Genomic DNA, 23,364 nt, shown 5'->3' with positions numbered 1-23,364 from the left:
AAGGGATGTTTTTGAGCACTTCTTGCTCTCCAGAGCTTAAACATCTTATTTGCAGCTGCATGTTACATGCTCCTGTGTGATTCAGAGCCTTTTGTCAGAAGAAAGCACCAATTCAGCAGGAATTATTATAAATGGGGGGGATGGTGATGATTACACCTTTCTCAGCTTGAAGTCATTCAGGAGTGCACCTCCCATCTGCCAGCAATGTGCCTTGAGTAAAAAGTGACCATGGAAATGGATGTGCTGGTCACTCCTCCTTCCAGCCCTGGGCTGGGCTGGATAACTGCTCAGTTATGAATGTGAGAGGAAAAAGTGATGGGCAGAGGTGGTCCGTGGGCATCAGTGACCCCTGTCCCAGGTGGGCACTGCCCTCCCTGTCCCCATTTTGGTGCCCATGCTGAGCCCAGTGTGAAGGCAGGGGCACCCCAGCGGGCACCGCTCCATGCCCCCACTCCACACTGACTCCAGGAGCTGAGATGACACTTTGCACTGATTTATAGGACAAAAATCCCAGGGTGTCCTTGACTTGCGGAAACACGACTCCACAACCTGTAAGGTTATAAAGCAGGTATGTTTATTCAGTGCTGAGATGCACAGGGGATCGTTTCATCACAAACGTGCACACCTCTCGTGGCACCCTGTCTTGGCTTTATGCTACAAAGTATCACATATTCATAATATGCCTATACATATGCATGACCTATCCCCGCTTCGTATTATAATGAGCCTGAAAGTCTTTTTCATATGTTCCACCCCGGTCTCCTCCTAGTCGCGTCTGCACAGTGTGTCCCGGTGGTCATGGGCTGGGGTCGCAGAGATGAAGTAGCTCCTCTTCCTCACTGTTGAACTTTTTACCTCGGTTTCTTGCGCAGTCTCTGTAGCCTCCTGGACTCAGGCCGGACCATAGGGTTGGTTTTTGACCAGTTTTTAGGGCTGTCTTCCTATTCCATCAGGAAGCGTTCCCTCACAGCTTCCATTAATCAAGGTTTCCATATTGTTCTGCTCTCTGGCCCATCGACTATGATCTATTATCCTATTCAATCTTAGTTATCTTGTAACTAATCGGCCTCTAGCCCCTAGCCTGATCTCTGAGTCTTCCATCTTTATCTCTAAACTAAGTTATACCTTCATTTCTTGAGTGCCTAATTTCTATATCCTATTTTAATTTCCTAGCTCCTCATCTCATCCTGGGCTCTGTGGAGATCGGGGATGGTGTGTTTTCAGCATTGTTCCCCTCAGCTTAGGAGCCTGTGGGAGTCTGCCTTCTGTGTTATGGGACAGAAGAGTCCCTTTTCATCTCACCCTGGCAGTAGTAGCTTCCGTACAATTTATGCAACAATAGATTGCAGGTATTTACTAACACCTGCATAAACGAGCAACAACAACCAAAAGAAAAAGCCTTTTCTGTAGTTTGGGATGAGTGGAACATTAAAACATGTAAAACCAACCTTTACAATCAGACTTGCTACAGGAGTTCCTCCAACATTTTGTAATGCGCCTATGATCAACTTTCTTTCTTTTTTCTTCCTTTTTAAGCATTTCATATAAAGTCTATCTTCTTCCTTTTACCAAGGACACAACTTTCCTTGGTTGCTAGACCAAGACTTTCTTTTTAAAAAGGGAGAAAATTTTCCGGTGTCACCAGGTAATTTTTCAGTAAGCCGCGAGAGGGCAGGTTGTGTCCTCTATACAGCTTACTTCAAACAGATTTTTACGAGCAACTATTAAACCAGTCATAATTTTAACGCCCAAATTACTAAACTAAGAGGCAGCGAGTGGAAAGAGTAACGCACGAATCTTTGACCCTAGGCTTTTGTGTATGCTTGGTATCAATCTAATGCCCTCATTGCTTTTCTTCTGGAAAGGAAAACACACTACTCAATTTACAAGTGAGAACTGAGCAACTCTCCCTAGTTTTGCCCACCTGCTTTTAGGCAAAATCAGTTCTAGCAAGTTAACTGATATGCTACATTTTTTACTTTTCTCCCCTGTCTCTCTCCTTCCTCTACCCCACTGCCACTGTCACTTGCCCATAACCAGGACAGCTTGCAAAGCAAACACTTGGGACAGCAGTATCCAAACCTCCAAGGTGGTGAAGCCAGTTAGGCACACACTATGCCCTGTGAGCCCAAGGAAGAATCTGATTCACCCTTGGAAGTAGCAGCCTAGCCTCTCTCCTAAACTTTGGCATTCACATCACATGAAGGACAAAAAGGTGTCAATCTCCATCTAACAGCATCTCTCTAGATCAGTATTTAGCAGGAACTGGTGCATGTGAAGACTTATAGTCTTGTAGTGCTCAAAAGTGGCTGACATCTCCCGCCTTGAGAAGGGCATATGGACACCTCAGACCTAGCTACAAACTGACAATGACCAGGGTCCAACTGATGTGACACATGCCCAAGCCAGGTCTCTGGAGACCTCAGCTGATGTCCTCAGCACCATCAAGTAACGCCGGACCCTACACAGTAAAAACCCCTGACAGGCAACCTGAATTGGGAGCTAGGGTGCTGGACTGAGTGGCTGTACAAAAAGTGCTTCAATCATTGACATCTTGGGCATGAGCCAGGACCAAGTGCACTGGGGCTCCCTAAAGGCACCACAGAACACCACAAACAGCAGAGGATCGTTGTCCACCTGAGCATGTGTGTGGAGGTTTGAACTCAGCCGGCAGCCACACCACATGTGGCCGGCCTTTCACCTCCCCCTCTCCCCTCTGGTAAGATAGGGGAGGGACAAAAGAAGAGAATTCGTGGGTTGAGTAAAAAGAAAGAATTTACTAAATATAACAAGAGAACAACAGTAACAATAGTGAGTTCAAAAAGAAAACGGGTAAAATGCAACAGTGGCTTACCGAGCACAGCAGCTGGCCCCCACAGCAACAATACCACCCCATGAGCAGACAGCATGAACGAGAGCCCACCCACCTGGGCATTGACATCACATGGTATAAAATACTCCAATGAAAATTAACTCCATCCTGGTCGAAACCAGGACAATTTGGTTAGAAAATCATAACTTTTCTTTGCCCAAAAAAGTCTGCATTTTAGAGTAAATTTTGTAAGTTACACATATTCAAAGCCAAGTATATGTGAAGACCTACTGAGATTTTCTTTCTAGTCCACACAGTTAGTATTGAGCGGTTCTAGAAGAAATATCAGAAAGCATTACTAACTGGAATTTTTTATTAAAGGCTACAAAAGCAGTTTTTCTAAGACTCAGGACCTTACAAAATTCAAAACCTGAGTGCTCCATTAATGTAACATATTATGCACCAAATCTGACACGATGTGTTCAGGACTTCATTCGCTGTGTAAAAATCCTCTCTCAAGATAACATAGGTAAAGCCACCCAAATATGCTCCAAATCTATCTCTAAATAAATAAATATATAGGGGACGTATAAAGGAATGTTTAAGATGGGGTCTAGGTAGTGCCATATCCAAACCTGATCCCCTACCTGCAGACCTGGGTCATGAGAACTATCTCAGTCTTGAGTCCTGGGTCCCAGACTTCGGAAATTTAGGTCTAAATTCATGAAACAGTGCAGCAGAGCCAAAACAGAGAAGGATGAACACCATTTTCAACTTTTGTCACAGGTCCCTAACACAGAGGTAAAGCACAAGTGTATCTCTAGCTGTCAGGGAACTCCTGCTCTTAAATTTCAGGAGAATTTGAGTTTGGAGGTTTACTTACTGCTAACATCAGCTTGACTGAAATAATGTATGGAATTGATCATGCTCCTAAAATAAACTGTAACCAGGGGGGTCCTATAGTATTTTGTCAAACAGCATGAAACATTTTGAACCTTAAAAAAAGACTATATTATTCAGAATATTTATTGATAACTTTAAAATAATATGTTATTCAATATATATGTAGAGTTAATAACTTTCAGCACATCTCTGAGCTGCTAAATGAAATCAAGAACACACTGAGGTGAAAAATTATCTTGGTTATCTAAGTTGGTTTTCTTCTATTTAGATTCTTAGTTGTCTTGATCTAAATCTATAGAGGATGACTTATAAGTGTCACACACTCCAGATAATGTTTGGTAATAAGAAAAGTCTGGCCTGTCTTGGGCCTTGTACATATGTACCCAGAGACTTCATATATTACAATTAGCAAGATAACAGGAAAACCTGAATGAGAACAATGTAGTCAGCTGCCAAAGGAGTGTGTGATAAGTTCTCAGCTAAGATCTCAATAAGGCAATCGAGATCACTTCCTACACGAATAAGTAAAGAAACAAAGCAAGGGCACTAGGCCTCTTCCATGTACTTTTTGGCGCTGAAGCTCACATTCATCAGTGGTTCAAAACCTCTTCTCTGCCTTTGGTGCTGGAACAGTATAAGCAGAAGAACAAGCATGGCCAGAGCTATTAGTGACCCTCCAATTGTGGATCCAACCATGGCAGCCCACGCCTGGGTTTCTTCAAGTGAACCTGGAAATACGAAATGTCTGAAGTGAGGACAGCATATAATTTCATTTCTTAAATCACATGGAAGAAAGAAAATATCCCACAGCCTGGTAATTTGATTATTTGTGTGGCTTAGAGACCCAGTGGCCACAGGGGAAGCTGGTAATGCACTGTGTAACCAACACACATACCAGAACCAGAGCCGTTTCCTGCCAGACAATTCTACAGCTGAATTTAAACTTCAACCTTTCATACAAATTAAAGTGTTGAGAACTGGAAAGATTAACAGTAACAATACAAAAAGACCATTCTCTTACCTAATTTGGTCAAAATTATGAATGATTTCAGCAATTCTTTCTATAATGACATTTCAGCATAGCTGTTTCCAAGTCATTTTGGTCAACAGAAAACCCTCCAATTTTCCTGTAGACCACAAAGCAGACGATTGTCAAACTTTTAACTGAAAACACTACTTAGTGTGGTTCTGCTGCCCAGCTCCAGATCGCATCCTCTGATTTTGAACCACTTCTGAGGAACCACTGTCTTCTAAGATAATATTGCCCATTCTTACAATAACCCTGCTCCACTTGGCTAAATAACTTTATTTTGTGTTTTCATTTATGCTTCCAGAAGCAACAACTGCCTGCTGTCCTATTCTGAAAAATGCTACATATACCAAGATGGCAATAATTACATTTGATTATATTCACAAAAAACTCTCAAAAGGATTTTAGGTATTTAAAAGGTACTTGGACATATGGGCTGAAATCCAGATGGCTCAAGGAGATGTCACACTGACTATAAAAGCAACTAAAAGTTGTGTGACCCAATCTGCAGTCTCTGTCAACAAAAGAGTTGAGGGCAATAATGCCCAAATTCAGTAAGATCCCAGAATGAATTGTTTACCACTTTACTATCTCTCAGGTAAAAGCCAGCAAGGTATTACCTATGTTGATTTCTAATGTGGTTACACGAGGCAGAATTAGCAAGTTCTATATTTAGATAAAAGAGAAGGGTTTTAATGTAAAAACTTTATTCTCTGAACACTGATCATGCAGACAGGGATAGATATGCTGCTTCATAGTGAGATAACCATTTATTTAGGTGGGAGTTGAGAAGCAGCAGAACCACAAGCTGCCTTTGTTCGTCTCTGGGTACCTCATACCCAAGGGGCAGCAGCATTTCCAAAGCAGAAGTAGGGACAGTTGTCCAGAGGGAGGAAAACTTAAACTCCATAAAAGGGGAAGTTTACATTTTCAGGGGAAATTCTGGGGACACCCCTGAGAACAGCTAGCATGTCTCCACACGTCAGGGCTGCCCTGCATGAATGCAGCCTGAGGACAAGGTTTTCAGTCTTTTGCAGCCTATAGACCTTTAAACAGTCTCCACAGATTAAAACCACAGATACATAGTAAGCATTTAAAGAAATTTCTGGCCACATCGGTTAGATAAGCACCTACTGCCTCTCAAAGGAATACTGAGGTGGAGAAAGAAACTGCTCAGATTTAATCTTTGGTAAAGCAGCTGCAGCATGGATATCATGCATTTCTTACACTTGTGCCTTTTACAAATATTTGTAATTTGTGTTGCAAATTTTGGATTTTGTGCATAAATACTTTGCTTTCTTGTTTTTTATCTTTATCTGATTTGTGTCAAAGGTAATTTCAAACTAATAGGCAAACTCTAAGGCACAGCATATTTATGGGCATGGAAAATCTTTAAAACTGGTGGTTTATAACACACAACACCCAGGTACATCTTTCCAGGTTATCTAAAGATTAATGTAGTTCATCTCTAATGAGATTCATGGTACAGTATCATTCAGGGCTCTCTGCAAAACAAGTACTTTCTAATGACCGGCGTTAGTCAGACAAACTCTCTGGCAGAATGCCTGACCTCTGACAGGTTGTCCTGGTTTAGCTAGGATAGGGTTAAGTTTCCCCAGCAGTGGGGGGAAGCTCTAGCCAGGTTATTCATATACCATGCTCACCTCCGGGCTCCGATAGCGCGGGAAGAATCAGTGATCGCGTGGGTTGGCACAGCCGGTTCTCTCACTGCTGTATCAGTACATACCTTGCTCTGTTCATTGTTATTACTGTTATTGTTATTGTTATTGTTGTTGTTTGTTGTGTTGCTGTTGCACTGTTGTATTAAACCTTTCCTTATCTCAGCCCCAGGGCTTTGTATTTCGCTCCCTTTATGGGGGAGGGGCAGCGGCCACGTGGTCTCAGACCCCGGCAGGGACTAAATCACCACACAGGTTAAAGGATCCTGTAAAAGGCATAAACAGTGCTGGGAGCAGGAGCCAAAATCAAAGACTCCCCAACTCCGAAGGAGCACCTTCATCAATGCCGGAGCAGTTCAAATTGATGCATTTTGCAGCAGAGCAAACTAAGTATGTGCACACTTGTAGTTACCACAACTTACGTGGTGAGTTGTAACTACCTGCGCTACAACATGTGATTGCTAGTGAGCAGGTGAATATACCCATACATTTTGTGAAAGGTGCCTTATTTTTCACAGGCCCATGTCGTTGAAAACATGGTGAGCTGTCTCATCGCTTGGCCTGGAACAGTCTCCACACCTCTGAGACATACCTGGCAAGTCAATGGCATAGGTGTAGCCAAGCTGCTCTGCAGTTTGGAAGAGTTCATTGTTGGTCACAGGAGGGAAAAAAGGGACCATGTTATACAGCCTGTTGTGACCGATGGGGGCCAGCTCCTCAGGCCAGGCGTTGTCCGAGGGGTTAAACCGCTTCATCCACTCATCAAAGATGGCATCAGTAAAGGAGTGAAGAACCTGCAAATCCAGGCATGGGCATACACATTTACTAAGCTCTGTCAGAACTCATCAGCATTTAAAACACTCTTGTCTACAGTGGCAGCAGCTTTTGAAAGAGAGAGAAGAGGCTAATCTAATTTAGGTGGGATTTACAGAATGGGAAACCAGGAAAACTCATGAGAATGGAGTAAACTGATCTCCTGCATGGGACATTTTGCTATACATGTCCTTGTTGCTGCTTCTTCATAATAAGCTCTTTCTCCAGACAGTTCAATATCAGCTGGCATTGAATGGGCAGGTCTGACCTCTTGGGCGAGGGCCCACTGAGCTCATACAGGTGAATGTACCTCTCAAACATATTTTAATCTCTCTCATCTCTGAACAGGTATGGAAAATTGCAGGAAAATTGATTCCTTCATGCTCATCTTAGAGCATGCCACCAGATCCACAGCTCCAGGTACCCATGAATTTGGTCAGGTCTTGCCCAGTGAGTTGATAACTCTATAAAGCACTAATACAGGAAAGTTGTTTCAGACAACAATTACAAATGTCTGGGGCAATTCAACTTAATTTCTGATGTACTCATGTTTTTTAATTACAACCCTGGAAAAAGCTTAGAAAATATCCTATAGAAAATAATCTTGCCTATAAAATTACAGCTTAGTGAAATGAAGATTTCATTGTGTAAGAAAGAAATGCATGTAGGAATTCAAGAATTATTAAGGAAATAAGCTGGAGAACAACTACATAAGTATTTGGACTAATTTCTCCAACAAAAGATTGCAAACTTAAAATAAAGGTAAGAAAGAAATTAGTTGTATTAGAATTTCTCTATATAATCATTGTGGTTTAATCTAACAAAGAGGAAAAGAAATTGACATTAACTTATTAGGAGAGAAAGATGTGTAAGCAGATTCGACTCTTGGCTTTTTATTTGCACATTGCTGTTTGTGCTGCTCATTGCAGTGCAGCACTGTACCATTGCATCAGTGAAATCACATTATTTCTATTTTCCAAAAGACCCTGAAATTAGATGGTCTTCCTTTTATCCTGTGAATTTTGAAACAAAGACACAAACTACTCAGTCTACTGCTCTAAAATAACTAGCCCCACTTTCAGTTTATCTTCTTGCTGTAAAATTGTCTGGCATAAGACATTAAGTTTAGGTACCACCTAATGAAAGGATTCAGGGCAACATGACTTGGAATAGCAGCTCTTCTACCTAGAAACTTATTTTATATTTTACAAATTGCCCTGAGATTTCTTCCCTCTTTATTTGACCATTATGCAGGTGTGGCAGTGTTCAAGAAAACATTAAAGATTTCTCCTTGTCTGTTTAAAAGACTTATTTTTAGGGAATTCACTTTACTTCTGTTCTGCAAATCTCTGGTGAGATAGCTGACTTTGAGCCACAGCCACTGTCACTCATGATGGGGGAAAAAGACATACCACAAAGATGGGATCGTTGGCCGCTGAGTGAGGGAGAACATTGGTCCCATTCAGGAAAGAGTGAGCCAAATTATGAAGGCTCAGCATTGGAGAGTTAAGGGCTCCACCCAATTTATCGAAGCCCTCCAGTGCATTCCTGTAGATGGGTAAAAGCAGCATCAAGTAACCAGATTTTGCTGACAAATGAGCACATAAAGAAAACCCATGACCCAGCCAGCTCTGGAGGAACCGACACAGACAAACCTGAAACTGAAACTGGAATTGCGGAAAAAGGGAGGGCTGTCAAACTCCTGCAGGGAGAGGCACCTCCTGACATCCTCCATGGTGGGCAGCTGCTCACTGGAGGTCCCAGGCGGCCTCCGCCGCAGCGGCCCTTCATCACTCCCGTTGCACAGAGTGACCAGGCGGTTGTAGTCATCCAAGCTGAGCGTGAAACAGAAAGCAGTGCAAGTCAGAAGAAGGTGATGACTTGTTGGCCTTTTCTCCCATAGTAGAAAAGAGGCCTCAGCTATACACGTGAGAGAGCAGGGGTTAGAGACTGACACCTCCTGGGGCATCTCAGTTCACCTCCCATGGCCTGGGAGCTGAATTTATTGCAGGACTGACACCATGCCCTGACTTCCTGTGGCTCTGTGTCCTCTGTGGGCCATCAATCATTTGGACCAAGAGTTACCAGGTTCGTTGTCCACAGAGAGAGGATGATTTAGAAAAGGCAAGCACAACTCCCTTCGTGCCTTCTCCCCTCCCAAGGGCTTTGGAAGAACAGTTTTTACCAGACAATCTAAAACAGTCTTTTGAATTTTGAGTTGACAAACTTTCAGTCCTGAGTAAGGACTACTTTTTTGACTCTTAACAAAATGGGGAAAAAAAACACAAGGAAAGTCCTACTGTGGGGTGGGCTGAGAAAATGCAAAGAATGACATAAAACAGGGTTTCACTTTCCATCCCTCATCCCCTTTAGAGGAAAAGAAACTGCAATGCATTGCATCTTCTTTTTCAGGGCCTGGAGGATATCCTGCTGTTGCAGGCGCTGCCCAATAGCTAATGGGGAGCAAGTCCTTTATATCAAGGATAGAAAGAGGGAAGGAGGAGGAGAAAAACAGTGTAACACTTGTGAAAAAATTTTGTGCTATTCAGTATGAAATGAAACAGCATTTTCAGAAACTCCTGAAGTAAACAAAAGCCCGTCTCTGTTTAATCTTGGCAAGGCAAAAGTTTAGTCACTACACTTTTCAAGAAAAAACAAAGCCCTATTTATCGTTGAGAAAAAGTAGGGGCAAGATTTAAAGCCAACTGGTGCCTAAAGCTAGAATTTAAAGTAGCTCTTTAGGTGCCCATAGAAAGAGGCTCTTTTGAAAAGCCCTGAGCTCTCAGTACCTCCCTCTGACTGACTGCACGCTGCCCTGGAGCTGACTGAAGAATGTTATATGAGTATTGTAACCAGTAGCATCTTATGTCATAGCACCCCAGTCCTGCATGTGAATCCCCCATCAAAGCCCCTGCTCTCACCCAAATCAGTATACACCTACAGAGAGCTGGCAGCAAGCTCCTGGCTGTCTCTGTGTTGTTTTCCATGTGAAATCTCAGTCACTTCAAAGTCAATCCCCAAACTGCGCTAAATATATCAGGGTTAAGGTCTCACCTGATAAAAGGGAACAGATTTTTCAGCCTATCTCTAGCTTCCTATATGCCAAAACAGTTTTCTGTTTCTGCTGCCAAAATCAGTTGGGTGTTTGTTAGAGAACCGACACGCAGGCATTTCTTCTTTAAGAATATACTTGCCAATGTGCAAACTCTTCAGACTTTTGGCAGCCTCAAATTGGCTGAATCGACTAAAATCCTGTACCAAAAGAATCATCTTTCAAAAATATACTTCCATAATACCAGAGGGGAAAGTTTACACAGCACCATCTACACAAAAACCAACCATGATTCCCAGTTTTAAAAAAGATGTCTTGGCTCTTTTTGTGCCACTCGCTCACACTGAGAGAGCAGTCCGTGCTCTCAATGCTGAACGAAAGCAAGCTTTGGTCAGTATGGAAGCTTGCCCTAGATATTCCTGTACCTTTTACAAACTATTTGCCACCGGGAGAACCTGGAGTTCAGGCTGATCAGCTCTGGGTCATCTGGCCGCGATGCTCCAAAGAGCTGGTCCGTGCAGATGTCACACTCATTTCTACCCTTGGCAAAGTTCCAGTAGGGCAGTGCGAAGGAGTCGTTGCCTATCAGTCGCTGCAATGGACAGAAATGCATTAGCAGGGAATCACCTTCAAAGAGAAGAGAAAGGGACTCCTGCAAGTTGTTTCACTGGGTATTCACTTGATATTTCACTGGATATTCTGCTTTTCATTCTGCATTTCAACTACATGCATTTCACAGTGCTGCTTCAACTCCTTTCAAAAGATTGGGGCATTAAGTCAGTCCATGCAGACACTGACATTAGTGATTCTACTCTTGGCCTGCACTTCTTTTGGCCATGTTAGTCTTCCTACAAACTCAGAGACTGAGCAGGAGCAGAGATAAATCAAGCCTTAAGCAACTAAGAGGCTTTCTGAGTGACGTAAGTGGGTAATGGGTAAAATTGTGCATGTGGTTTGCTTTTGCTCCAGAAAGGCTGGCCCTGGGGAAGAATCTGAACTTGTATGAATAGAGGAATACAGTGCATTTGCTTGTGCTTGTTTGTTAGATACGATTTCATGCAAGATCCTGCAGCTATTTTGATACCAACCATTTTCATTAGAGATCTGCAAGGCTGAAATCAGTGACATTGTCAATGTAGAAATAATACAAATGGAAATGAGTCAATGCTTCGGCAACTGACTGTCGGGCACATTAACATATTTCTTTAAAAGATGTATTGCTGAATATAAGTATGTATTAAATGTATAATGTGTCACATTTAAAGGGGGTAATATTTAGAGTTGCTTTCATTGGGATGGTATTTTCAACAACAGCAGACAATATCTGTTACCAAGTTTTACATGTAGGTGTTGCTTTGATTTTATTAATAAATAGTGTTAATTTACATCTTCTGTTCTCTGTTGTGGAGATAAAGAAAAAAATCTCCATGATAACCTTCACGTCATTGTTCACAGTGAGAAACTGTTCAGTCCTCAGTATCTTGAAAGCACTAATTTCACTTTAAACAAAAAAGGATTAGTGAGCAAACACTCCTGGGAGTTTGGGTAAGAATCTATCCTAGGAAATAGCTTACCCTTGGCTGGCTCGACAAAGTCACAAAAGAGAGAAGTTGCATGAGGAAAGAGAAAGGCTGTTCAGCTAACCTGCAGGTCTCTCTCCAGCAACAGCAAATGGTACCTATGCCAAGTAACAAAGGCAGGTCCTTGATGGGAGAAATCAATACCTGTGAAGGGGCGGCCAGGTCCTACAAAGGGAAGATGAAATAAGCACTTAGGCACCAAATGAGGCTTGAGTGAAAGACAGCACCTTCTTCTCTTGCCTGGAGTAGAGTTAAACAAAAACCTGCAGCTCTGAACATTTGGAAAGAGCACACACATCAGAAGCTACAACACTTACATGGGACAAGTGAACAAACTCCTCTGTGGATATTCACTTCAGTGCTTCCCAAAAGTTCACATTCCACCAAAAGTTGGATATTGTGAAGATTTCTTACGACTTTAGTGGGTTTTGGTTTTGAGAAGCAGTCTTATTGTCTAAAATCTTAGCTCCTTGATAATATGTACCACATCATTATCTCATTCTCTTGCTCAGCTGCAGGACTTACACCATGTACCTAGCAGAACCTCAGCATTTTTCATAACCTGCCAACAGTAATTCAGCATCCTTTGCCAATTTTCTTCAAATTGTGCTTGTTATTTCTTGTGTTGTGCTCTTGTTATTACACATGAGAACTAAGACACTCAAAGGCTAGAGGCTTCAAACCACATATGGATTTGTTAATCACTGCAGCAAGTTTCAACCCACATATGAATTTATTTATCACTGCAGCAGCACTAGAAGTTGCCTCTTTCCCTTTCCACATGACTGTCCCGTCCCCTGAAGGACCTTTGCTCTTGCTAGGCCAGAGACTTCAGCCCTGCAAAATAGAAGACTGTCAGAAGGTCACACTGAAGAAAACCCACTGCAGGGTAGCAGATATCCTCTAGCAAGCAGGTAGATATGGGCTGTTGAGCTTGCATGTAGGGCTGCCAGGTAGAAAAGCTGTATTGGTGCCTCCTCCTGTGAGAGCTGGGCTTTCCAAAATGGGGCTGGCATAAGTACTTCTGTCTAGAAGAGCAACGAGGACTAGGAATCCAGATTTGGGAGAAAGCATGGGGTTAGATACCCAAACCTCTAACCTGGTTTGGTTTTAAAAGCAGGCTGTGGTTAGTCAGGCAAATCCCATCCTTAGTGACTTGCTGAAGACCACAGAAAGCAGTAGCACTCTGGTCCCCAATGTCTCCGTACGGTCTCTGCCTTCACCACTGCAGAGCCCCTTTCCCACTGCTGCTGCATCTACCTTGTCCTGTGGACTAGGAATGTCTTTTTGAAGTCAGTCACTGCCTGACCACACTTCAGTTCACCCAATGGTGGAGCCTCTGAACTGCCTCCCTGGCAGACAGAAGATGCACCAGGAGTGCGGCTGGTGTGCTCCAGCCACCATGGGGTAGGGGGACCAGACCACAGCAGGTCTGAAGCACACCTCCCTCAACTGTGGATGGCCACCAGCTTCTCACCACCAACTGTTTCACTCTGCAGATCTGCTCCTGCTGGGACTCACTGCTCGATGAAGTAGCACAGCTGTGTTAAGCATACTTACCTTTGTTCAGCAATGACACTTTTCACACTTGCTTTTACCTGCAGAGCCTGTTGAATAAGAAAAGCACTAACCTAATAGTGTGTCTCTGACTGAGTAGTAATGAAGCCAAACAAAGTAGTTATAAATACTACAGTTGGCAATTTGCGGTTCCTCTCTGGTGGGACCAAGCAGACTTAACCAGTGCTGAGTCGCAATTACATAGTCTGGGTGAACAGTTGTCTTTGCACGGTCTAGAGCATCGAAGAACTGCTCTCTCTCCTCTGCTGTCAGGGAGTGGACATCCTTCCTGACAACTGCTGGCTTCCTCACATTGCATTCGGGGCCGGTCCAGCCAAACTTGCAGTCACCACAGTTATAGCCAGCAAAGTTTCCTGAATCAAGAGGAGAGAGCAGTCATGACATTATGAATCAGGGAAAACTAACAGTGACATACAGACAAATTAAGAATTAGCTCTCTTTTTCCCCAGAGATGCCAGTTGCAGGAAGGGACAGCAGCTGAGCAGACTGGCAGATTTGCTAATTGCCTAACCAGAAGGATGGCTTGCTTCCCAGAGCCACAGCAGGGCCAAGAACCACACTCAGCTGGTTGGGGAGGTGAAGTGCTGGGTAATGGGCTTCAAGTCCCAAGGTGCTCAGAGCTCTGCAAAGCCCTCAGGCACGTGAGAAGTCTCACCAATTAAGCACGTGATGAAGTGCTTTGCTCGATTTGCTCTCAAGTACTTCCAAGATCAAACCCAAAAAAGGGTCGTTTCACGTGTATCCTTAAGTACAGAAAAAAATCCCCAAACAAAAGAGTTCTCTTAAGGACAAAACTTTTGAAAAACTAATGTCTGTTAACAGTGTATCTGGGACACAACACAATCCAAGACAAGCACCAGGGGTGCTGCAGGTCACACTTTAAGCATTATTAAATGGTGCTGCAGTAAGAGCCTGAAAACCACTGCAGTACCATCATTCCCCGCTGGCATCTTGTTCCTAAGGCAAACAATCAGGTCCGCTCTAGGCTATTAGCTCAAACCCTCTAATGTGGTGGAAGAGCCCAGGAAAGCAGAGCTTGCTGTAAGCGTGGCCTCTCACTCACTGTGGCAGACTGCCAGCAGCAGCAGAAAGGCCCTGCTGCAGCATGCTTTGCCTTTGCTGGGGGAGATGGGGAACAACCAACCGTTCCTACAGCAGACATCTGCCTCCTGCCTGCACGCAGGCAGGCTGCTGCCGTAGCAGTGGTGTAGGACAGTGGGCATTGCTGCCAGGGAAGGGAGGGAGCAGAGGGGCAACCAGGGTCCTCTGGGATCTCCACTCAGTTCTCCAAAAATCTGCACTGAGACTCCCTATATGCCACCCTCCCTTCAACCCCATGTACACACTCGCTCCACAACAACCATGTCAATCGTTTTCCAAAATGCCACAAAATCTCACTGCTTCCCACACATATCATTACTGCTACACCCAGGACAGGCTTCAGGCTAACATGGCGATGGGGAAGTGGCTTATGAAGTGTTCATGGATGGGCAGACTTCACTAGGCTGTAGGGTTGAGTCTATGGGCAGAACAACAGTTAATACTAAAATAAGATTTCAGATTGTCGGGGGCTACAGGGCGTATTACTGGTTTCAAAGACCGCCACGGTTACAAGGGCTGTTACCAAGAAGGCTGTGTAATTTATGGCTAGCTCTAGGATAAGGGCTGCTGAGCTCTAAACATTTGTGACAGACTCCTGTGAGACCTACCAAGAGGACATGAGGACTCTTAACTGTAGGTTTGGAGAGCTCATGGTTACTTCAGAGGCTCTGAGATCTATAGGTTTACATGCTATCATGAAGCTTAGGACCAGTGCTAAGCTTAGGGACCACACAGATGAAGACTTCAACTAGGTTTTGGACCGTGCACAGCCTGTTGGCATACCATGAGGACAGCTTCCAGGTGTATGGCTTACGTATTGTCCAAATGCAGGTAGGAGCAGCTGGGCTCAGCTGCCGTGTTCCAGCTAGGACAGAAGGCACCCAAAGCCAGAGATCTGCACTGGTTTAGGGGGATGAAGACGTATGCCAGAAAAAGCAAGTAGTTTATAGTTTTATGAAAGAAATAAGATTGTACGGATATGCTATTATAATGAGGGCACAGGTTAAGATGGGAGGGAAGCAACACATAAGGTTAATTTTATCATGATATCCTGAGAGTCCCATCAGAAGACCATGATTGCTGTTGTGAATTTGGTGTACTCCACTATCTGTATACTTGCTCATTCTTGACAACTCAGCCTACTTATTAGGGCCCAACACGTACTCCAACCTGTACTGACTAGATGACAATTATCAGCAATATCTTGCAACATTGCCCATTTAGGCCATATATATAGCACAAGTTTCAGTACATGGACTACGAACTTCTGGAAAGCAGCTGTTGTCCCCTCTTGCCCAAAGGTAGAATTCAATCCTTTTTAAGAGAAGGGGGGCAAAGAAGGAATTAACCATGAAAAAATCTGTCAACAACCTTTTCAGAGATTGGCAGTCATGCTTCCAGTAATTCAAATGACCCATCTACTCACAGCGTTGGATAAGCATCACATTGAAATATAGCACTAACAGAACCAAAGTTAGTGCAAGACCAGGTTTGTCCTGTCTGGTCTTGGTACCAGAACAGGACTCCAGCAGTCTTGTTGAGGCTTTGATGGTGCCTATTCCTCTCTCAGTGAGAGCCCTTTGAATCTACACAGCTCTTGATGCCCAAGATCATTTTATGGGAGAAAATCCATATTTTAGGTATACTCTATGAGCCTCCTCAGACTGTGAAAAGAAATTTGCAAAAGCCTGAAATGATGAGTCATCTTCATGGGAAGAGCACTTTTCTCCACCTGTATGGCATCTGGAGCCAAGTGGACGAATGACTCCTCACTTGTTTCCCTTGGGCAGCTGCTAATTATACTCAATTGATCCTCTGCAGGATTTTCTCCCTTAACCACCTAATCTATTAAGTAATCCAAGGGGTCCCTTCTTTCCACCACTTCACCAGACACTTTTCAAAGGGACATGAGCTTTTACTGAGTAAGAAGGAGGACTGTAGTGAAGAAGAGACAGCAGACAGGAGGAGCAAATTTCCAAGCAAAGTGGTATTTCACACTGCAGTATTTCTGCTGATTGTGTTGAACATTTTTGTAACGTCCTCAGGTCTATTTGGCAACATTCTCTTGTCAGAAATGCACACAACAACACTTCATGCAATCAAAAGTTGCTTTTTGTCATTGTCTTTCAACAGACTCCATGCATCACAAGACTGTCATTATGCAGCAGCTGAAATGGTGAGATGCTAATGGAGGTCTGTGGGATTTCCCACATTGCAAACAGGAATAACTGCAGTACTCAGACCCAGGTTTTTTATGTCCCACCCAAACCACTTTTTCAGCATTTGTTTCTAAAGCACTCTACCAGGCCACTGGTCTGGAAATGAGGCACTGCTGTTTTCAGAAAGTTCATTTACTGCCTTGTGGAATTCCCACATGATAGCACTGTGAAATGTATATCCCAGTCTCTGACAACTTAGCTTCAATGTCTGCTATGCTGATGATGGTGGACTTCAATGGTACAGCTCTAGGACACCAGAAAAAAGTAATCTCATATCATCAGGATATAGCACACAGCAGACATTTTCAGTAAGACAGTGAGATCCTTTCAAGATCCTTTTGAACACAGGGACCATAGGAACATGCAAGGATTCATGCCTTAGCATTTTTTTGCCTTCAGTGACTAACACATAGCAACTCAGTGTACTACCTCTCTGAGGCTCTGCCAGGGAAAACAGAGACTATTTTCACCTCTTGTGGTTCCTAGAGAATGTAGTGTGGGAGGTCATTGTGGCACACAGACAGGAGATCATGTCACCGATGGAGTCCAGATCCTCCCTGCTTGTTCCACTGCTTTCAGGAATGACCATTGTACTGCTGCTGGGCAAAGAAAGTAATCTGGGGTGTCTTCCCCACTAACCCTTTTGTCTGGAGATGGGATCACCTGCCTCGGGAGCCGTCTTCTGTGCCTAAACTCACCATCATTAATGGTGCTCTTTCCTAGTCAAGTTGGTGAATCTGGCTGCTTCTGTAGGTGCTATGGCCATGCTACTTCTCCCACTGAGTCAGTCCACAGGCATGACACTGAGAAAAAGACACTTCTTATGACACAACACTTGGTACGTGTTAATACATATCACCGGTGTATGCTAACTGCAGTTATCACATACCACCGTAGCTGCTTCTCAACCCCAATGATTGCCTGAGCTCACAGACAGGGATTTTTCTACCTCTGAGCAGTCACAGCATGTGGTTGGCCTTCAGACACTGAGCATCACACAAATTAATAATTCTACCACTCAGTGTCTTTTCTTCAGTAAAAATGAACCCATCCAACACTCACCATCTTCTGCCTTATTTTACCGTACCAAGATGAAATCTGAGCAGCTGCCATGCCTCTTTCTTCCACAGAGACCAGCTTAACACGCATCATTTATCAGATGGGGAGAAAGGACTCCTTTTCAGACTTCTTCAGCCATTGCATTAAAACAGGAGTTCCATTAGCTTTGAAACACCAGCAGACTGCAGTATCCCAAGGGTAGGATCAGGACTGCTACCGTGTGAGACAAATGGTTAGCTCTTCTGTCTCTTCTAGTTCTTCATTTGGACATACTGTTAGGCTTCAGGATGTGAAAGATCTGTACCTAGCACAGGCTTTAACACGGTCATCAAGGTATGGTTATAATTTAGTATTACACCACAGCCACTTTGCCCTACAATAAGTAAATGAAGTGTATTTTATAGCTACTTCAAAAGTTCATTTTTACCTAATGGAAAGGCCATCATATCAGCTACATGGCTTAAGTGGCAATTTGCTTACAGCTTAACAATAGAATTTAAACCTGCCCCCAACTTGATTATATATTGCACACGAATGTGAAAATATTTAAATATTTTTATTCTCAGAAAACTTCTATGGAAAAAAAAATAGAGTAATGTTCAGCACATGTCCACATGTTAACCTTAGGAAGTGGCAGGAAAAAAAAAAAAAAGAATAATAATTATGTTTAACTCCTCAGTGAATTCAAACATTGTTTAATCACTATCAAAATCTGTACTAGCAGCCACATGACTGCCTGCAGCTTTTGTTTTTCACTATAATCTTCTGTACTGAGTATTTAAAATGCTATAGCAGATCTGTATCTCATTAGTACAATTTTAGCCTTTAGAACTCAAAATAGCAAAATAGTTCATAATAGTTCAAATGTGTAGCACACAGCATCCTGACAACAGACTTACAATTGTCTTTTTGACCATGGCTCTTTGTACAGAAAGTGAGAAGTAAAACTGGATCTTTCTGTTGTACTACTCTTATTCTATTTGTCCCCAGTTAAAGAAGACCTAATGCATATTATCAGCTAAAGCCTAGAAATGGAAAAGAAATGAGGAGAGTTTTAATTTTCCTTAGAAAATTTACATTAATTTGAGAAAAAAAAAAATAATATGACCCCACAATGACCACTCATCAATATTAGTTTGTGTTTGGGATTTTATTCTTTTTTTTTTTCCCAGAAATATTCAGCACCCAGCAGACCTGGATGGATATGATTTTAAGACATTTTTCCTCAGTGAATAGCTACAACAAATGGCCAAATTTTCGAAGTTCCTTTTATCCTTAGCTATTAAGATTTTAGCAGAAAGCTCAAATGGATTAATTTATTGCAAGAACTCCAGAATCCCCCCTTTGGAAAATTCTGGTCCGTTCCTCACAGCTCTTCCAGGTTTCCTACCGTATAGCCATCAGCTATGTGATACGTTTAAATGGTACTCTCTAACCAAATATTATCAGCTACATGGCAGTTGGAGCTCTCATAGTTTATCATTTATGCCATGTCTAAACTATAAATTAAACAGTGCTAAGAAGCACTGGAACACAACCATTCATATTGTTAAAACACTAGCAAGAGCCTCGGCATGGGTTGGAGTTTGCACAAGCCAGGAACCATTTCAAATAGGCAGTTTGCACATAACATTCATTTGGAAAGTAAGATACCTTAGTAGTAGAGATGTGCACTGCTCCATGTCCCTTTGAATGAGTATATTTAATTTATGTTACCTACCATAGGTACCATAGCCCTAGATGCTTGATAAAGACCACATGTCACTCCACTTAAAACTCTGGTGTGCAAACAGCCAACCAGTGCATAAAACTGAGTAAAAAAATACAACAAATAGACACAGATACATGATTACCAGCATTGTAAAAGCATCCGATCTAATTCAAATGCCATGCAGTTGTGATCTTCTTAGCGTTCTCCTAGAAATGCCTTTGCATGCAGCATCAGGCAGAGTAGAGTCCAGGAAACCTCCCTGAAAATCATCCTTAAGCATGCCTTCCACCTTAACATTTTATCACTAGTACATTTAGATAATAAAGACTGCAATGAGAAAGAGGAATACAAGTAAAATAAAAACACAGCAAGAGAAATTAGAGTTAAAGAGCCGAGGAGAGCAGACAGCTCAGCAGAAGTAAGGCTGAATGAAAGGACACTACATTCTGGTCACATAACTTGGGACCCAGCCCTGCAAATATCAAATACCGGTGCTTACCTCTACTTGGACAAGCAAATTAATGCCTGTCTATGCAGACAATGTCTGTCTACACTGCTCTTCAATTTACTCCCAGGTTTTGGTGCCCTAATTACTTAGATTGAATAAATATTGGTATATGCCCATGGGCTTCAGTGTTCTTCTGACTCAGGGTCTGTGCCTGTATGTGATACCTGACTTCAGTTTTGGAGGTATATAAGAACCTTTAAAATGAAAAAACCTACATCCAATTTTTTTGGTAAAGTGTCTGGAAAAGTACTGCCACACAAGCATTTGAAATCTAGTCAAAGGAAGAGATTAAAAAACAATTTATACTCTAAAATCTGTTGTTACTATTTTGAGGAGCTTCAGTAACTCCATGTTTCCATTTAAGTCATCTGCCACTACCTCTCTGTTTTCAGTTGACAACAGCATTGCAAAACTTAACTTCATTTGCTGAAATTTTCTGCAGTGCTTCCTTCTCAGATTGATCTGGGCTTTTTTTTGATAGTGAGAGCCAAGGTATATTTTAGACAAAACAGTTCAGCTAGTTCTAAGAATCAGGTTGAAGGAAAACAGGCTATTCTTCCCATGTTAAAAAAATCAAACAACTTTATGTTTCCAACAAGAAACCCCGGGCTGCATCTGAAATCTGCCTAGGAAGTGAGTTCAAGTGCTTGAGATGTGCCTTTTGCCCAACCCCTGGTACCATCACCTGCCAGGCCTGCAAAGCAGTCTGGGCTGAGGCTGCGGTTCCTGCTCATTTTAACTTTCCTTCGACCAGGGCTGCTGCTGAAAAAGGGTCCTGTTGCCTTATCTTGCCCTGAACTCACCTTCCTACTCCCTCCCTCCTGCCAGCACTAGTGAACTGGTCTTATTAAAACCTGATCCTTTGGGCCAGGTTAGCCTTCAAGCACATCTTGTCCCTGATCTGTTTCACCTCCACCATGTGAACACAGAAGCCCAGTCACAGGGGGGAAGGAGCAGCTGGAGATGATGAGGAAAAGGACGGGATGTCCTCTGGCAGTTGTACAAGCCCATTTTGGATCAAAGTGAGCTGCAGACTTAGTTAACAACCCCGGGAAACACCCTGGCCAGACATCCACACATTTTCTGTGCACAGGGTATATCATGCTGCAAGGTACTACTCCAAGGGGAATAAATCTCTGATGAGTGCACACTGATCCAGGTTCACTGTGCCATGATTAGCAGTGACAGAGGTTTGGACGCAGCACTGAAATGTCCAAAACCCTGCAGAAAGAGGAAAACCCAAAAGTTTGCATGAGAGAAAACAGGTTTTGTCTCCATCGCCCTGAAAAAGTGCTGATAGTATCATGAACATAACAGTATTTTTAGGAAACTGACACATTTGAAACCTTCTTAACACCTTATGCCACTAGGGATGTTTCTGGCCTTTGGAGCAAGGTTAGCAGACCCATCCATCCCCGTCCCTCACCCCAGCATCCCTCTCACCTGCACACCGACAGCTCTGGTTGAAGAACTTCAGGGGCCACCGTTCCCGGTCATCCACATTTCGAAGGGTGTAAGGGCCACTCCAGGGCTGAGTGTCTGCCTGCACCCCTTGACACTGTCCCCTGCCCTGCAGGGACCCGCAGACGTTGTCTGGGTCCCTCCCCAAGGGCGGGCAGCAGCGCTTCAAGTGAAGGGCGTCCACCGTCATGCAGGCACGGGGGAATTGTGCCTGAGCCTGGGGGGCAGAGCAGCAGCTCAGGTAGCCCAGCCCAGCCCAGAAGAGCCACCTCAGGGCGCCCATTAAAGCTGGGTGCAGGCTCTGCCTCTCTGCTGAACCTGAGTGAGCGGAGCAGGGAGATCTCCACCGTGGGACAACCTGGCCTCGCTGCGTCTCCATGCCCCAGCCAACTGGGATAATCCCTCTTGCTGCTGAGGATGCTGGTGTTGGGTGTTTGTTTAATCCCAGTCTTTAATTGCCTTGAATGCAGTGCAAAAGACAGGCACTTTGACTCTGCAGTGCCTGCCCAGCAGCCACTGCTTTGAGCAGGGTTTATATAGAGGTTGGGAGAAGCCCTCATTAGAGGGATTAGCACAGCACAAATCCTCGTGTTTTGCACATGACATCAAGGGCAGAAAAGACGCCAGTGTGAGAGCAAGTTCTGCAGGCTCTGGCAGCTTGTCAGCAGAATGAATGCCTCATTTATTTCTCCAAGTGTTTCATGAGCTTTGAGAAATTGATGGTCTCATTTTAGCTGAGGTGGCTGGAGAAACACGTTTTTTCTTTTAATCAAAAGCCTGTAAATAGATGATAAATAGAAGAGGAAACCCCTTTTTTCAGTTCATTCACTGCAAGATAAAACTTTCCAGTGAAAGAGTAGCAGTAGAAAATGAACTGGAAGCACAGAGGATACAGGTGCATCATTAACAAAAATTAATAACAGTAACAGTAGTAACAGTAACAGTAGCAGTAGTTAGTAGGTAGTAACAGTTTGGGATGGAGACTCTACCTGCTGACCGCAGAACTCCAGTGATTGTACCGTAAACATCTGAGTGGCGTGGGAAGAAGGGTTCCCTTCTTAATAGCCTTTTTGCATGCAAAATAAATTATTTAATTGTTTTTAAAGGGTGGGTGGTCCTTGTTTGCTCTCTAATCCTTTCCCCATCATTACACCAGAGGTTGTTTTTGGGCTGGTTTGGTGGCTAGACTTTCAGAACTGTCACAGCCGAGCACTTATTACCCACCTGGCAGGAGACAGTCAGTAAGAGCAATACACACACCAGACACACAGACAAGTGGTTTTGTTCAGGGCATCGACAAAAATTATTTTAAAAAGCTCCTAGTATGCAGCAGTCCTTGCCCACAATGCAACTCCTATGTGCTAAAGGAATAAATGAATAAATCAAAATAAAGTAGTGATAAGTCATGAGAGGAGTCTGAAGCAGTAGTTATTAGTTCAGCTCCACCATAGTGAATAAAAACTGGCAATTCCCTCTGCTTCACTGAAATCTTTCTCTACCTCCCCCCCTCCCCACTTCTATCACTTAGCCATTTTCGTAAGTATGTATAATGAAAACAGCTGTCATTGTGTCTGTACTACTCAGTATTTCCATGGATGTTCAACCACACCATTCTGGCACAAGAAGTCTATTATCTATGCAGGAAATTTATAGCCATCATGCAGCTAAGGAGTTCATCCACACTGCAGACACTGTCATCAGCACTTTCAGGTTCTCCAATCTTTACATAAAAAATTTATTACTTGCCAGACAAACTAAAATACGATTCTACTTCATTTATGGAAGCACAAAGCCAATTAGCAATACCACGTAGTCTGAAATGGGTTTCAACTCATCTCCCTTAGGATTCAATTTACCT

The 23,364-nt window shown here is 43.2% G+C and overlaps 1 protein-coding gene across 3 annotated transcripts; it reads right to left on the bottom strand.

Annotated features, from left to right (window-relative positions):
• Positions 1-552: 552 nt before the first annotated feature.
• DCT (dopachrome tautomerase) lies at positions 553-21,969 on the bottom strand. 3 transcript variants are annotated; one of them, XM_074859427.1, is made up of 8 exons: positions 21,489-21,969; positions 13,501-13,800; positions 11,934-12,034; positions 10,715-10,881; positions 8,893-9,072; positions 8,650-8,785; positions 7,017-7,218; positions 553-4,443 (listed from the first exon to the last, which is right to left on the bottom strand). In XM_074859427.1, the coding sequence occupies exons 1-8, from the start codon at positions 21,883-21,885 to the stop codon at positions 4,262-4,264; spliced, it is 1,665 nt and encodes a 554-aa protein (XP_074715528.1). In that variant the 5' UTR covers positions 21,886-21,969; the 3' UTR covers positions 553-4,261. The 3 variants fall into 3 exon arrangements, with proteins under 3 accessions (XP_074715528.1, XP_074715529.1, XP_074715530.1); XM_074859428.1 differs by lacking the exon at positions 13,501-13,800; XM_074859429.1 differs by lacking the exon at positions 7,017-7,218 and having other exon boundaries at positions 4,278-4,443.
• Between the last annotated feature and the right edge of the window lie 1,395 nt (positions 21,970-23,364).

This window comes from Strix uralensis, chromosome 2 (genome assembly GCF_047716275.1).
Source record: "Strix uralensis isolate ZFMK-TIS-50842 chromosome 2, bStrUra1, whole genome shotgun sequence".
Lineage (NCBI taxonomy): Eukaryota > Metazoa > Chordata > Aves > Strigiformes > Strigidae > Strix > Strix uralensis.
Note: the sequence above shows the minus strand (reverse complement) of the source record. Positions and strands in the feature narration are given on the sequence as shown.